The 16,369-nt window shown below is 42.5% G+C and overlaps 1 protein-coding gene across 1 annotated transcript in view; it reads left to right on the forward strand.

Annotated features, from left to right (window-relative positions):
• Window positions 1–4,147: 4,147 nt before the first annotated feature.
• The window catches only part of DHRS7C (dehydrogenase/reductase 7C), a 32,501-nt gene continuing 20,279 nt past the window's right edge, over window positions 4,148–16,369 (forward strand). Inside the window, exons 1-4 of the mRNA XM_075014764.1 lie at window positions 4,148–4,279; window positions 4,763–4,922; window positions 11,490–11,602; window positions 15,516–15,726. Of these exons, the coding sequence (XP_074870865.1) occupies window positions 4,769–4,922; window positions 11,490–11,602; window positions 15,516–15,726 (478 nt within the window). The 5' untranslated portion in view covers window positions 4,148–4,279; window positions 4,763–4,768. The remainder of the gene's footprint in view (window positions 4,280–4,762; window positions 4,923–11,489; window positions 11,603–15,515; window positions 15,727–16,369) is intronic.

The raw sequence follows: 16,369 nt of genomic DNA on the forward strand, positions 1-16,369 counted from the left end.
GGCGTCACTGTGGTGATGAGACCCAGAATGTCTGCCATATCATGTAGAAGGAGGCAGCACAAAAAGGCAAGGACAGAGAGAAATAACATGTGGCCCTGGCTAATGGGGCCTCGCTGCTTGAAGCCAGGTAGGCACTGAGCAGAGCCCTCTGAAAACCAGGCACTTCTCAGTCAGTGGCGGTTCTCTTCTCCCAGCTGGATGGGTCTTGCCTCACATCAATAATTCTTGATGGCTTTCTGCTCTCACCTCTTCCCATCATGTCACAGGAGTGGTTGGACATTTGATCTCTTTTCCTTTGCTACTAATCACAGCACAAAGGGGGGTGGGAAATATCAGTTAGCAAGGCTGCATTATCTCTTCCTGTAACTAACACACTGTAGAACTCCACCATCAGCCATTGACTACGATTACTGGTCTGGGACTACAGCTAGAAAAAAGCTCATTTCACCTACATCCAAAATGGTCATTCTGCACGGAAGACTGTGGCCCCTCCCTGACTCCGTTCCACAGGGCCCTATGTCTAAAAACAGGAAGCTGACAACGTGTTAAAAAACACGCATTGACTACAGTTAACAAAAAAAGAGTGACCACTTGCTCACAGCCAGTTATGCTGAAGGCAGAAAGCTGAGGACTGTTCATGCCTCCTTTGAAGAATGTCCAGCCCACTTGGGTTCAATTAACCAACTTCTTTAGCCAGGGCTCTTGAATGATTCTTCTGCAAGTGCATCAGAAAAACCTCAGCATGATCCATCACTACACTAAGTTCTATTGCTGTGGGAAATCTTGCTTCCATCCCTGCCTCCCTTATCCATGCATATAGACCCCACACAATGAACAGAGACTGAGTCAATGATGACAGGACTCCACTTTTGCATCCTTCTACTCCACATGGTTCCTGAGATCTTCCTTGTGGAACACCACCTAGAAAGTCAGCCTGTGTCTAGTAGAAAATGACACAAGAAGAGAGAAAGACAAAGACATTGTGTTGACCAACACACTGGAAAAGGGACAAGACAAGAGAGAGCAAGACACATGGTAGAACACTCTGCCTCTGCCCAGAGAAACAAGCAGTCCCTGAAAATGGTGGCCTTGTAACCACTGCTGCTAGTTGGGAAGCTCTGCTTACAAACCCAGTCCTAGCTGTTGTACTCCCCCAGCTGCATAACTCATGCCTCACATCAGTAATGCTTGCAAACTTGCTGCTCTCACTTTCTTTCACAGGATGAGAGGAGACTGAAAGTTTGACTTCTTTTTTCTTGGTTATGAACACAGCACAAAGGGGAATAACAAATCAGTTTGCTTCTCTGTCACAAAGGTTGCATAACCTCATCCACATAGCAGATCTCCCAAATCAGCAGTTCTCCTCCCATTAGTACTGTAGGGCTGTGATTAGAAAAGCTCCTTGCACCTACATGAGAAACAGTCCCTTTCCCAGACTCAATTCCAAAAGGACCCCAAGCCCAAAACAGGAAAATCATAGCATGTGAAGAAACCTACAGTGAGTTAAGGTTAGGCATTCAAAAATTGGATCACTTACTCACAGCCAGTTATGAAGAAGGCGGAATGCTATGGAATTGTTCACATCTCATTAGAATGATGTCCAGGCTGCTCAGGTCTACTTCTACCAGCTTCTCCTCTGGCTGTGGCTCCTGTATGATACCTCTCCAAGTGCAGCAGAGAAAACCTAGTATGAACCATCCCTGCACTAAAGCCCTTTGCTGTGAGAAATCTGGTTTTCCATCCCTGCCTCCTTCTCCCATTCATATCAGCCCCACTCCATGAACAGAGACTGATTCCACAATGACAGAGGTCCGCTCTCACATCCCCTACCTTGCACAATTACATCTCTTCCTATTTTCCCCCATAGTTCTTGTGCATCCTTGAAGGCCAAGGCTTATGTAGAATACCCACCCATGTCCTGTAGGAGACAGCACAAGCAAAAGTAAATGAGAGCGATCATGCAATAGATATTATTTTGGCCAGCATTCCAAAAAACACAGGGAGAGAAAGATATGGGAAGAATACAAGCAACTCACCAATTGGAGTCATCCTCCTACATCCATCTATCTGCTGAGGAGCATACTCCACTTGTGCCCAGAGAAGTGAACAGTACTTGGAAATGATGGCCTTCTCCCTCGTAACCACTGCTGCTACAACCCCAGCCCTAGCTAATGGGGCACCCTTACCTGAAACAAAGTGGGCCATGAGCAGAGCCCTGTCCAAACGAGATGCTTCAGTGACAGTGGTGATAACGCCTGTGGACTGGCTGCTTTCACCCTTTTCATCATGTCACAGGATGAGACTGACACTTACCTTCTTTTCACTTGCTACCAAAGACCACACAATGGGGAAAAAAACAAACCAGTTAGCATTTCATTCAGCAATGTCACATAACTTCTTTTCACATCTGACACACCACTTGGCATAGCCACTCCCTCTAATTACCATGGTAGGACTAGAACTAAAAAGGGGATCCTAGTACTGAGATGCTAGAATTCTGCCTGCCTCTGCACGTGAAACTGGAAGCATTTCAGAGAATGCTGCCATAAAAGCCCTGGATTTCAGTCTCTTCCGAAAGCAGCCAAATTTGGCCTCCGGAATGTCTCTCCTGCCCTTCCCTATGCAACTGGCATGTACCACAACCACCAGCTCCTCCCCTGCACTACACAGAAGTCTATCTAGATATCTTGAGAAATCCACAATATTTGAACCAGGCAGGCAGGCAAGTCACCATGCCATTCTCCCGGTCATCACAAACCCAGCTGTCTATGTGCCCCCATTACTAACTCCTACCTTTTCCTAAGGACTGGATGTCTCTCCCCAGGAGAGAGAGTCTCAGTGCGAGAGGATACCACAACATGTTCTAGAAGGAGGGTCCCAAATATGGGAGGGTTTCCCTCTGCTCCACAGAAATGTTTTCCTTCCTTGGATCTTCCACCCTCCACAGCAACACAGGTGCTGTCTGAATGGAGGTGGGACTGTTCTATAGTGTCCAAGAAAGCCTCATCTGCCTATCTTTGCTCATCCACTGAGTGGGGTGGAGTGGGCCAGGGACCAAAAAGTTTGAGAACCATTGCTTTAGAAGAATATCCAGGCTGCTCAGCTCTACTTCTGACAGCTTCAACTTTGGCCAGGTCTAATGGACAATTTGTCTGTAGGCACACCAGAAAAAGCCAGGCAGGAGCCATGACTATATACTAAGCTCATTACTGGTGTGTGAAGTCTTCAGCCACATAAAACTGAACTCCAAGTCAGCTCCCAAAGGCCATCTCAACTCAACAGCCACTACCACCTTCAAGAGTCTAAAAACTACCCCAAAATGCTTCAAAATTGCCTTTTGGCCCATCACAATTTTCTAGCAGCAGCCCATTAGAACAATTTTAAATTCAGTTTTCTTTTTGCCAGGCAATAATGCCCCTACAGTCACCCCTGCCACAAGACCTTTCTTTGGAGATTAGCATTGCTGAGACTACACACTTCCCCATCTGCAGATGGCTTTTTGCTCAGGTACAGTAGAGAGAATATCCAGTATTAGCTATTCCTCTCCCAGGCTGCTTTATATGCACCCTGGTTTGGGAGCTGCCTTTTGACTGCCTCTACTAAAGATAAGGGGCAACAAGTCATGCACAGGAAAAGGTGATTTTCTCTGTCATTGGTGCAGGAAGGGACTCAGCTTCAGGCCTGTTACCAGTGATTTTCCTGTTCACATCCATGGGGTTACAAATTCTGTCGTTAAGTGGGTGCAATGCCTTTCCTCCTGCATTTACAGGCTGTGAGTTAGTTCCTATGTAGGTTGATAACGATTATATGGAGAGTTGGCTACCATATATATTCAGCTTGAATAAACACAAATGTTTTCTACTCCAATTTTTGAAGAAAGAAACACCAGTGTTGTTTGGTTTGTATAAATTATTTTCATAAATGTCATTTGTTTAAACCCTAAACCAAACAACAAAGTGACCTAAGGAACATATTTCTATTTTATCATAAAGGCAAGATGCAGAAGCTACTTTGTGTAGTTGAATTAGGACAGTGCAAAGAGCTCTAAAAAGACTTGCAGTCCCATCAAACTAAATAGGTCAGGCATGTGGATCCTGTTGTAGAGACTATATTTACTTTGGCAAATATCTCTTAGGCAGCTGGGAACTATAGTTAGCTGTTCTCCTCAAGAGAAGTAGCTTCAGCATGTAGACTGCTTTGCAGAAATGCTAAAAGAGTTTGATTAAAATCCTAAAATAAATTAGTTACTCGTTAGTTTCTTGATGGCTTCATATCCATTGTAAGTTATCTTTTTCTCAATAATTCTGTATTATGTGATATATGCATACTCTCCCATTTATCTGATGCTAGCAATGATATGCTTTCATCTATGTAGTTCTATTACTGTAGGAACATGTGTCAGGGATTAATGTAATATAATTTTGCATGTCTTTGGTTAAATTGAAGTTGTATTTGCATCTGTGCAATTCTGCTTCTACAGAAGAACTGTCATGAATAAAGTGATGAAAGATTTTGACTATAATGTGTAATAATGAGCAAGAACATGAAACCTAGCCAATTAAAAATAGGTCCACTCTGTACCATTGTTTGTCAAGCAAAGTTTTCTATTGAAACTGGTGACATGCTGAGACTGTTGCTAGACAATGCAATCCAGACACTCTGCTGAGATTTTTACATGAAAGGAGACAAGAATTAATTTTAAAGGATAGCTTGAAAATAGCCCAATTCTGTTTTATTTTCAACCTGGTCTATTTTCTTTCAGGTAAAAATGGGTGTCCTTGCTGTGCTGATTCTTCCTTTACTCCTTTTTGGAATCAGTGGAATTATATATATATACCGAGTAGTTGTTCAGCTAATGTCAAAATCAGCTGTGCAAAACAAAGTGGTAGTGATTACTGATGCCATCTCTGGGTTGGGCAAGGGTAAGTTTGCTGGGTTTTGGAACTTTTGTCATGGTTTCATACAATGAATGAATCATTATATCTAGCATGAGCATCGTCAGATGACCTTATGTGTTTGTTACTTTATATAGGATTATATGTTCCCCTGCAAAATGGAGAGACAGGAAATATAAATAGAAACAAGTACTAAATTTTGGAATGTGCACATTTGTTTCTCAGTAGAACTGCTGCTGAGTTAGATGGACTATATTTTTAATGTATATATTTATTTCAGTTGATTAAGAAGTTTGAGAGGAAAATGGAGTTATTTTTAGCATGCTGTCACTGTGAAATTGAATTACATGTGCAAGTGGTAGCATGTCATTTTAAATAGATGACTTATACAACCCACAAGTTCTATACCACTTAATTTCCTTCAGGCATTGATCATGCAAACATTTTTATATGCATGCTTAACTTTAAGCATAAGGAGTCCCATGGCCTTCAATAATCAGGTTGGCATGTTTGGTGTCTAAGTGAATAGCTTTGCAAAGGAACAGGTACATCTGTGTGTGCTGCAATAGACAGTAAGACCACAGTGGCTAAGTGGAACTGCTAGCTAAATTCATGCTAAATAGCCACATAAAGTAGGCATAAGCTGTTCATTTTTTAGATTCACATTGGCATTGATTAGTTGCTCTAGACATACCACACTGCACTCATACTGTTTTATTTATATTTTAATCTCTATTAATTAAAAAAGCTAGCAGTATATTAATTTATGTTCCTTTTAAGGGTTTGTTGATAACTTAAGAAAACACTATATTAAACCTTTTATTTCATTTAAAAAACCTACTTCATCCACCTCACCACTCCCATCAGCATAGAAGGGCTGAGACATTTCCATCCACTCTGGGGATAGGACAGCTGCTGCTCTTTTTCATACATGCTCATATTTCAAGAAAAGGCCTTCTAAACTTTTTTGGTTGGTTTGTAAGAATCAGTTTTACACTTCTTATTTTCTTTCCATTTGTTTCTAAAGTAAATGGGAGATGTTTGGACCTCAGAGTTGAACTTAGATTTTTACAGAGTTATATTAGAAATCCTTAATGGCGGCTTAACAGTAATGGATATGAGAAGACAAAAGCAGTATTGGAATAAGATTTGCCTAACAAAGTAGATTGGTCAATATACCTACTTCCATTTTTCAGAATCAACTCATACTAGAAAAAAAACATTTATACTCAATTATGTTGGGGAGATGATTTGTTTAGATTCTCGACTAAGAGTCAAATAGTTGTGCCAATTGTTTATCAACTCAGGTGTTGCTAACTCAATAGAGGAAATACAGTCCAAAGACAGAACACAAGACAATTTGGCCAATTACTTACATGCCAATTCACAAACTTCTCCTTTCCCATGGATTTATAGCAGTCAAATCCTTTAACTTATTTCCTGTTGAATGTTGATAGCCCCAACATCTGACTCCTAACTACATCAGATGAATTCCTGTATTTGTGACAGCCGTTGTAGATTGAGTGCTCTTCAAGAAGTTTGCACGCTTGGTCTTATCTCTGTGTACTAGAACGTGGAAGGCAGCATGAAACCAATGACTATGGTAGTCACATAGACAGTGTTTTGCAGGATTCGTTAACATTAACTTGTTCAGTTTCAAAGATATTTAACCATAATCTTGGCTAGAACTTATTACAACAGAAGGACACAATGTAATTCTGTGCAAATCTTTAAAGGATGTAGACTTCCCTTCTAATTAGGTAGCCATTTTCAGGAAGTTGATTGTGTGTTACTTATTACCAGGTCTCTCCTCAGCAATGAGATTTCATTTTAGTTACAGTTCACAGCAGGCTTTACATTCCAAACACACATGGAATAAAAGGCAGGGATGGCTGTAGTCCTTTCCCAGTGCACTACCAAGCAATCCAAATGTCTGGAAATGGCAGAAACCATGATAGGGATGGTCTGGCCTAGTTACTATGCCTACACTGGTCAGTCATGCCAAGTAGTCAGAGTCATGGCAGTTAAGCCTAGAGGTCAGAATCAAGCGATCAGAGCCAGAAGCAGGTGTCCAGAGCAGGGTAGAAGTGAGCCTGGAAGACAGCCAGCCTGAAGCAGGACTGAGCTTCAGAACAAACAAGGCTGGAGCAGGCTAAGACTTGGGGATTTGTTACTACTAACTGACTGGGGAGAGTTCCAAGTCCTGAAATATACTAAATAGACTGAGTAGTAACAAAGAGGAAGCCGTGCTAGTCTATACACTATCAAAACAAAAAGCAGTCAAGTAGCACTTTAAAGACTAGCAAAATACTTTATTAGGTGAGCTTTCGTGGGACAGACCCACTTCTTCAGACCCTAGCCAGACCAGAACAGACTCAATATTTAAATATTGTGTCTTAAATATTGAGTCTGTTCTGGTCTGGCTATGGTCTGAAGAAGTGGGTCTGTCCCACGAAAGCTCACCTAATAAAGTATTTTGCTAGCCTTTAAAGTGCTACTTGACTGCTTTTTGTTTAAATAGACTGAACTACTTTTCCTCCTGTGGTGTTCAGATAACTGCCCTGACAGTTATTGGACCAATCCTTGGCTTCTAGAGTGGCTGAAGCATAGCACAGGAATGACTCATCAGTGATCATTATCAACAGCCATAGGCTCAGTGCCCATTGGTGTTCGATGCCTCCCTCACTATTTCCTGCCATTTCTCCCTGTCCAGTGTGGAGTGTCTTCGTTTCTGTAGGTTAGCTCCGCACCAGTCTACTATATCATCCACCCATTCTCTGTGGGGTCTGCCTCTGCTATTCAAACCATCCATTATGCCAAATACCAGGATCTTGAGTTTTTGTTAATCGTTCATACTGCAGATACACCCAAAATAGCTGTAACTTCCATTGTGTAACCTTCTGCAGTAGGGTCTCTTTTGGCTATATATGCCTATATAATTCCTCATTGATGACCTTCTACATCAATTCTATTCTCAGGATCTTTCTATAATGACTCCTCTCAAATTCCAATAGCCTTCTCTTAGAATCTTTCGTTATCACTGATGTCTCTCTCACATCTGTACAACATGCTGCTGAATACACACATCTTCAAGAGGCTCATCTTTGTTCCGAAGATAATCACTTTGCATTTTCAAATCTTATCTGTCATCTTCAAAGTTGCTCTTGCTTCCCCTATTCTAGTCGCTATTTCCTTCTTACAATCTAGATCATATGTCATGTTGCTCCCCAGACAGGTGAACTTCTCTATATTCTCTAGTTTGGTCCCATCTACACTGATCTTCCTTCATATTTCATTGTCTCCAAATATCATTGTCTTCATTTCATCGATATACATAATCAGTCTGTACTACTTCCCTTCCTTATTTAACATCTGCACTGTTCTCAGTAGCTTTTATTCATCTTCCTCAACAACTGCATCTGTGAACCTCAGGTTGTTAATTCTCATCCTGTGCACCAATATTCCCTTCTACCTCTTCCTTGATCTTATCAATCAATCACTCTCTCTAGGTGCATGATGAAGATACTTGGAGATATCAGATCTCCTTGTCTTGTACCTCTATGTGTTCTAAACCAACTTCCCAACTCTGCATGATCTCACAGCTGCCTCCACATTGTTGTTGATATCCTTCAGCAACTGTATCAGTCTGCTATCCACTCCAGACAATTCCAACACTGCCCAAGTCACTTTCTGGTCTTTTCTGTCAGTCAATCTCAGTGGTTTGAGCATTGGCCTTGTAAAGCCAGGATTGTGAGTTCAGTCCTTGAGGAGGCCTTTTAGAGGTCTGGGGCAAATAGGTTTTTTTTTTTTTTTCAAATCAATCGGGGATGGTGCTTGGTCCTGCGGAGAGGGACCGGACTCTATGACCTCTCAAGGTCCTTTCCAGTTATATGATAGGTAAATGCCTTTTTGAAAACTGATAAAGCAGTAGTAGATGTTCTTGTTCTTTCGTCAAGCTTTCTCAGCTATCGGTCTTAGTGGCACTATCTGCTATATGGTACTTCTATCTTTCCTGAATCCTGCCTGCTAATCCACTAGATGGTCTCTCTGTTAGTATCATCATCATACTTTGCCTAGATGACTTATAAGGGTATTTGTTCTCTAATTCTTGCAATCCAACATGCTTCTTTTCTTGTGTATTGTCACTAGCACAGATCTTGTCCATTCCTTTTGGTGCCTGCCCTTCTTTGCACTCTGTGTTACATAGTTGGTGTATTTCTTGCGTCATACTTTCTCCACCATATTCAATCATCTCGCCTGTGATCTTATTTCCAGGGCTCTTGCTGTTCTTTAGTCATTTCACTGCTCCTTCTACTTCCTCCTTCAAAATATCAGTCTCACTCTCAATGCTTGGAGGTGATATCACCTTCAGTTCTTTGATCAATCTCTCTGAGACACTCTGGTCCAACTGTTCTTTTGTAAGATCGGTGCAATATCTTGTCCATCGCTGCACAACCTTCTCCTTGTTCATGAGCACCTTGTTGATCATCTTTGATTGCCATCTGCTTCAGCTACCACTTCATATTAATATTCCTGATCACCTTATACACCAGTCTGGTCTTACACTCACCGTAATGTCTCTGTATATCTTAACATTGCTCCTCTAACCATTTCACCTTATCCATTCTAGCCACTTTTCTTACCTTGTTGTGTTTCACTGTGTATTGCTGTTCCACCCTCCCTTCTTATCTTCATCACTCTCTTAGACCAACTTCAGTATTTGCTGCATAATCCACTTCTTATTGATCTTCTCTTCTTCCAGAACTGTCGGCTCAATTGCCTCTATTGCGATGGCTATCCCTTTGACTCTTATTTAGTTCTTTCTCTGTGTCCACGTTCCTGATCTCTTCAGGCGCTGCTCTGTACACATTCCCTATTTCTTCGCCTTGCCTCACCACATCTCTTCATTTCTTGCAAGTGTCTTATACTTTCTCTTGAGTTTCACTTTGATAGTCACAATTGCTAGACTGTGGTCCAAGTCCATATCCACTCCTTGGAAAATTCCGCACTGCTGTACTGATGTCGGTCATCTTCTTATCAAAATCATATCTGTCATGTTCTTGGACTTCCCATTGTTTGATCACCATATCCACTTCCTACAGTCCTTTTTGTTGGAATCTCGTGTTGCAGATCATCTTCTTGTGCTCCATAGCAAACTGTAGTAGTTTCTGACCTTGTTTGTTTCTTTCTCCACACCTAAACCTTCCCATGACTCTCTCCCAACTTTCATTATCTGTTCCAACCTTTGCATTCCAATCTCCTCCTACGATCAACACATCTCTCTTTGGTATCTCCTGCAGTGTCTTTGTCAAGTCTTCATAGAATGGCTCAATCTTTTCCTCCATGCTATCTGATGTGGGTACATACACCCGAACAACTGAGATGTTGAATGCTTTTGCTTCAAATCTTGCTACTAATCATTCTCATGCTCACTAGTTTGTATCCTAGCAATGCTCCTCTATCTCTTCTGCTAAGAAGGAGTCTGGGTCCTGCCTGATGCTTCGTTTAGTTCTCTGACCAAATGACTTGGCAATCGCACATCTCTCCTGATGCTGTCCAACACATCTCTGCCAGTCACAGTAAATCACATCAGTATCTGTACATCTCCTTTGAAGCAGCTCTAACTTTCCAGTTACCCACAGGGTTCAGACATTCCAATTGATAGTATATACATTAGTTGTAATTTTCTTTCAGTGGCCAACTTATCGACCAAACTCTGATCACTCAATTGGTATCAAGGACCTTGTTTATCCAGGTGACATCTGAGCTGGCATCTTCTATCAGCTAGTCATACTGGCATCAGATTTCATTTGTATTGTTTTACGATCAGCACATTGACACTCTCCCTACTCCTTTTATTCAGGCTTGGGACTGGCATGGAACCCCTAGAGGTTTCATGGAGGAGCTGACTTATCAGTGCAAGTGATGTAATTAGATTTTAATTCAGGGATGATCCATCACCTTTGTATTACCTGCCATCAAGGGTACTGGAGATTTCGCTTTGATTGTAGAGGGCACCAGTAGAAACAGGAGATCCATCTTGACAAATGAGTTTGACTGGGGTCAGTCTGTTCAAACTGTCGGAAACTATTATGGAGATAGTCATGCTTAGTAGTTACAGCTGTAACAATCATGCCCAAAGATAGGGGTAAGAGGGTCAGACTCAGAATGAGTAGTCCAGACTGGGGTGGACTGAAGCCAAAGTGAGAGCAAAGCTGGAGCAGGACTAGGAACAGGGCTGAAGCAAGAGCATAGCCAGAGCAAGCTAAGGCTTGGGAAGTCTGTTGTCCCTATCTGGCAAAGGGGAAATCCAAGTGCTGGACAGATGTTGAGCAGAATGAGCTACCATTTCTCCTGTGAGGTTTATATATCTGTCCTGAGTGTCACCAGACCTGTTCCCAGCACCATTCTGCCAGCTTTATATATGGTACGAGATGTTAATCTGTTTTGTACTTATTGTTCATGTGCATTGTGTGCACAAGGCAGGAGTTTTGTTCACTTTTTACATAATTTATGAACTGTGGAAATACATTCAATTTCATCAACAGTAGAACAATCATTTGTTATGTTCCCCTTAACACATTTATTTTCCAGAATGCTCTCGTGTTTTTCACTCTGGAGGAGCTAGGCTAGTATTGTGTGGCAAGACATGGGAGAAGTTAGAAGCTTTATATAATGCGTTAATCAGCGTGGCAGACCCCAGCATGGTAAGTATGTCCTCTTCCTTGCTCTGTGACTTGACAAATAGTACTCATTTAGAGGGAACATCTTAATGACGTTGTACTTTGCAGAGTTTTCACATACATAAGAATAGAGGGCCTTCAATATACATCAGGGATAGAGACTGTAAAGTTGTGACTTAAAGCAAAAAGACATAATGAGGAATTTTCCCCACACAAGAAATAATGTAAATAGAGGGGGATAGGGACTGTAAGAGCGTACATTTTCCCTAAGTGACCATTTAAACCCTAATGTATCACTCACTTACTGTACCAGACATTTAAAGCATTTCAAGCAACATGTAAAGAAATGATTCTACACCAATGTACTTTTTGTGACAATTTTTATCCTATGTGCAGTATGCAACTGAACACAGAACATGCTGGGAGGATATGCTAATTTTCCAGTTTCTAAATGATATAGCGACTTAAGTGAGGAATTTGTACATTATGTTCCTCAAAGTTTCAGTAGTGTAAGTGTGCAACAATGTATATCAAAGCAACCTACAGCAAGGACTGACAGGACAGCGTGGTGGTGGTTAGAATGTTTGTCTTGCACAAAGTTAAACCCCAGTGCCACGTACTTTCCTAAAGTCATATATAGATCTCAACTATATGCAGCTTGATTTCCACAAGTGCCAAAAGTCCACAAGCTCTCTTGAGACTGAAGATCTCACTCTTATTCCCATCCTGCCTGGTGCTATAATGCTATTTCATGTCACGGTCCTTGTAAACCCTGGCTTATGAGCTTGTTAGCCGATGGCCAAGGATGTTTGGTGAGGTGCCAGCTATGCCCATTTTATACCATCCGTGACTTTAACCACTAGGACGCACTGTCCCTTCGCGGCGGGCAGCCTGGGCTAGGCTGACGGATGCCCCAAGGTCCTAAACACCCGTGACTTTAACTGCTAGAGCTCAGAGCCCCTTCGCAGTGGGCAGTCAACACTGACTGACAGGTGCCCCAATGGCAGCACTAAGAGCCCTTCCACACCCGTGACTTTAACTGCTAGAGCTCAGAGCCCCTTCGCAGTAGGCAGTCAGGATTGACTGACAGGCGCCCCAAGAGTTTGCCCCGTGGAGGCGGCACAACTCAACGCTAGGCTCTTAGTACTCTCACCTAATGGCCAGGCTTTATAGCCAAAATGGCTGAGGTTCTTTAATTGTGTTGGCTGCTTTACAGTAAACCAGAGAAACAAGTCAGGCTTATGCACAAACGGTTACCAAAATTTATTAACCTAGATTCTAATCATGTGGTTACAAAATTGCTAGTGCCTACTTATTTAAATGTATAGATGTTACACACACAAACAAGTTACAAAACTGAAGCCACTATCCCAAAGAAAGAAAACAAAGTATAGAGCTCTATTTCAAAATATGTGTACACTAAAGATAGGAGATCAGGTGTGGGTGCTTCTTACCCTCCTTGCATCTCTCGATTCCAGCGGTGCCAAGCCAGGATCGGTCACTCAATTCCGCGGAAAGACGAATAAGGGACAAGGCTTAGGGACCCTTTTAGCTGCAGAAGCCTTGGGAGGCTGTCACTTATCTGACCAGCAGATAGATAGTGAAAAGCACTCAAAAATCATGGTGCTGTAGGTCCCATACTTATACCTCTGTAGTCCTTTATTATGCCAAATTGGGGCTGGTCTGTCTGGGCGACGCCAGCTCTCACAAGAGTAGTTTACACTTGCAAGGGAGAGAAACAATAAGTTTCGACTATTGGACATTCCTTTTATTAGGGTAAATATTTTCCCACCTAGGATGTTGGTGTGTGTGCATCACGTTATTTAGTCGGGGCTAAGAGCCATGTCTGTCACAGCTTCTCTGTCTGCTGTGAGCCTAATCGTTGCATATGTTCCCAGAGGCACACTGTAGCAGCACACCTGTGCTTCTCACAGCTTCAAAGGCTGTGCTGGAATTTATGTTAAGTGCCCTGTTGTTTTGGCTCCCTTGTGTTCCCAGCAATGCTGGTCTGAGAGGGGGCTGGCTGTCTGGCTACAGAGCTCAATCTTTGAGGAGGCCATTTAGGGGTCTGGGGCAAATAGATTTTAAAAAATGGCCAGGGATGGTGCTTGGTCCTGCCAAGAAGGCGGGGGACTGGACATGATGACCTCTTGAGGTCCCCTCTCTCTCTCTCTCTCTCTCTCTCTCTCTCTGTGTGTGTGTGTGTGTGTGTGTGTGTGTGTGTGTGTGTGTGTGTGTGTGTGTGTGTGTGTGTGTGTGTGTGTGTGTGTGTGTGTGTGTGTGAGAGAGAGAGAGAGAGAGAGAGAGAGAGAGAGAATTTAATATCAGTCCTTCAGCTCTTAAGCACCTGAATTGTTGCACAAGTAATTCCTTGAGTAAGAGGGGGTGACTTCAAGGGTTGCAGAATGGCACTCTTACACTGTAAACTCCCCTGGGTACTGGGCATGTCTTTTGAGGAGCAAATGCTGCAGTGATGTGAATAAGGAATAGCTGAATACATCTTCTTTGTATGCAGAGCTTTGTGCCTTGCACTGATTTAAAAGAAAAGCCTTTAGCCACATAAGTCATGTGCAGAGCCCAATCTGGTACCTGATGAAATTCTTGTTTTACAGCTAAATAATTGGAGTCAGTGGGTCAGGAGAACTGAATTTTGGGACGCTCACTTCCTGGATGAATGTTCTATCCTCCAGATTATAGATTTTTTACCACGCTTGTTCCTTCCTTCTCCCTCTGTCCCCTCCTCCTCCTCTTTCACTTAAATTGTCCTTGGGGCAGGGGGCAGGAGAGAAGTTCCAACAGACTCAAAGACAGCTAAGATTGTACAGGTTGAACCTCTCTTTTCTGGCACCCTCAGGATCTGATCAGTGCTGAAGGAGAGAATTTGCTGGATCTTGGGAGGTCAATATTACCCAGGACATTATTAACAATGCCACTGCTTACTGGTCTCCTAGAAGACATTTAGGGCTAAATAACAGCAAAAACACAGAGCCAGGCCAGATGGCTGTAAACAGGCTTTATAGGACCATGGGAAACTCGGCCACACTCATGATAAGGGGTTGTCCAGGCTAACTAAAATCATGCTGGATTACGTATGTTTCCAGATGAGAGAGTTCTGTATTAGAGAGGTTCAACCAGTACCAAATTTTTTAAAAAAATGTGACGACTCTAGTATGTATAAATCTTTTTGCCTGAGGCTGACACTGTGCAAGATAATGTAGTATCTGATACAGAACTAAACAAAAATTAAAGGGGGATAACATCTAGCCAGCAGCTGCTCCTGTGTGCCAGCAGGGGGCCCAATACAGAGTAATTAGCCCATTTTTAAAAATAAATCAGTACACCTTCCTGGCACCCAAAATACAGGGCTGTCCTGCCCAAAATGGGACGGATGGTCACCTGAGTAATCCCCAGACTTGCAGAGGAAGAAGAAGAATGCAGGCATGTTGTGAATTTTCCTCTTAATCCAAGACAGTGATAGAAGGGGAACTGCAAACAACAAGCAACATTGGTAGGAATGGGTGAGGCCTCAGCCCCCTTCCTGTCTTCCCTAAGAGGCACTCCGCGAGGTGGGAAGGGACTCAGGACTGATGCAGTCCTGGACTAATGTGGGATATGCTACCAGCCAGCTTCTTTTTCCTGCCTGCTGCTTAGCCACAGCAGTCTTCAGGAGGGCCCCAGAACTCCAGCTGTAAGTGCACAATGTCTCCTCCTGCAACAGAGCACCCCAACCACCTTTTATGAGAGCAGAACACCAGGGCACACCACCTTACGTTCACCTCTGGCAAGAACAAGAAATTGACTAGTGTGGATTCCTGTGAATGTAGGTATATAGGAAAAACACTCTCAAAATGATGCTAAGAAAACACAGGTTCCTCTTTCATATAAGTTGGTGTGTCTGAACTAACAAAATATTATTTCCTTTTTATTAATAAAAAAGACCTTTACACCAAAGCTTGTACTGCTGGATCTCTCAGACATAAGCTGCATTCAAGATGTAGCTAAGGAAATACTGGATTGCTATGGATGTGTGGATATACTGATCAATAATGCTAGTATGAAAGTGAAAGGAGCAGTGCAAAGTATCTCATTGGAACTGGATAAAAAGATTATGGATGCCAACTATTTTGGACCTATAACACTAACAAAAGGTATTTTTTTCCCCTTCTTTTGAAAATGCTGTTTAAAGATTGGTGCCAATTCATAATGTCGTGTCGTGTTGTGGCATGGCTTGGGTCAAATTTTTTCTTTCGGCTTAATTAGTATAAATCAGAAACAGCTGTACTAAAAATTGGTGTGGAATTGGAGCAAGTCAGAACAGAAACAGGCCCCCGAGTTGGAGAAGGGGGTGTAACAACAACTAGAACAATAAATAGTATCATAGTTCCATTTTCAAAACACCCAGTTGTGCATTTGTAATGACAGCTGTAGGCATGTGCTTCTGCTCTACTGTGAAGACGTTGACAGTCACAAATCAGTAAGAAGTGCATGCAGCCAGGCTGAAAATTTGCACTGACGAGTGCAACCATCATGATTTGTGTACAATTCTGGGGAGCACTTAGGATTTGATCATGCAAGGTGGCACAATAAAACCTTGCATTAAATTAGGATAAGAGGAAGCTGCACGCCAAATTTGGTGGTCCTATCTCTTACTGTTGTGGGATTGTTTTCCATAACACAGAAAGGGAGTGAGATACTGGGGGCATTGGGCACTGGGGACAGCTATAGTGCAGAGTAACCACAGTGGGGGTGACTGCACCAGTAAGAGTAGCCAGCTGGGACCAGGACTCTCCA

Source organism: Carettochelys insculpta, chromosome 20, assembly GCF_033958435.1.
Source record: "Carettochelys insculpta isolate YL-2023 chromosome 20, ASM3395843v1, whole genome shotgun sequence".
Taxonomy (NCBI): Eukaryota; Metazoa; Chordata; order Testudines; family Carettochelyidae; genus Carettochelys; species Carettochelys insculpta.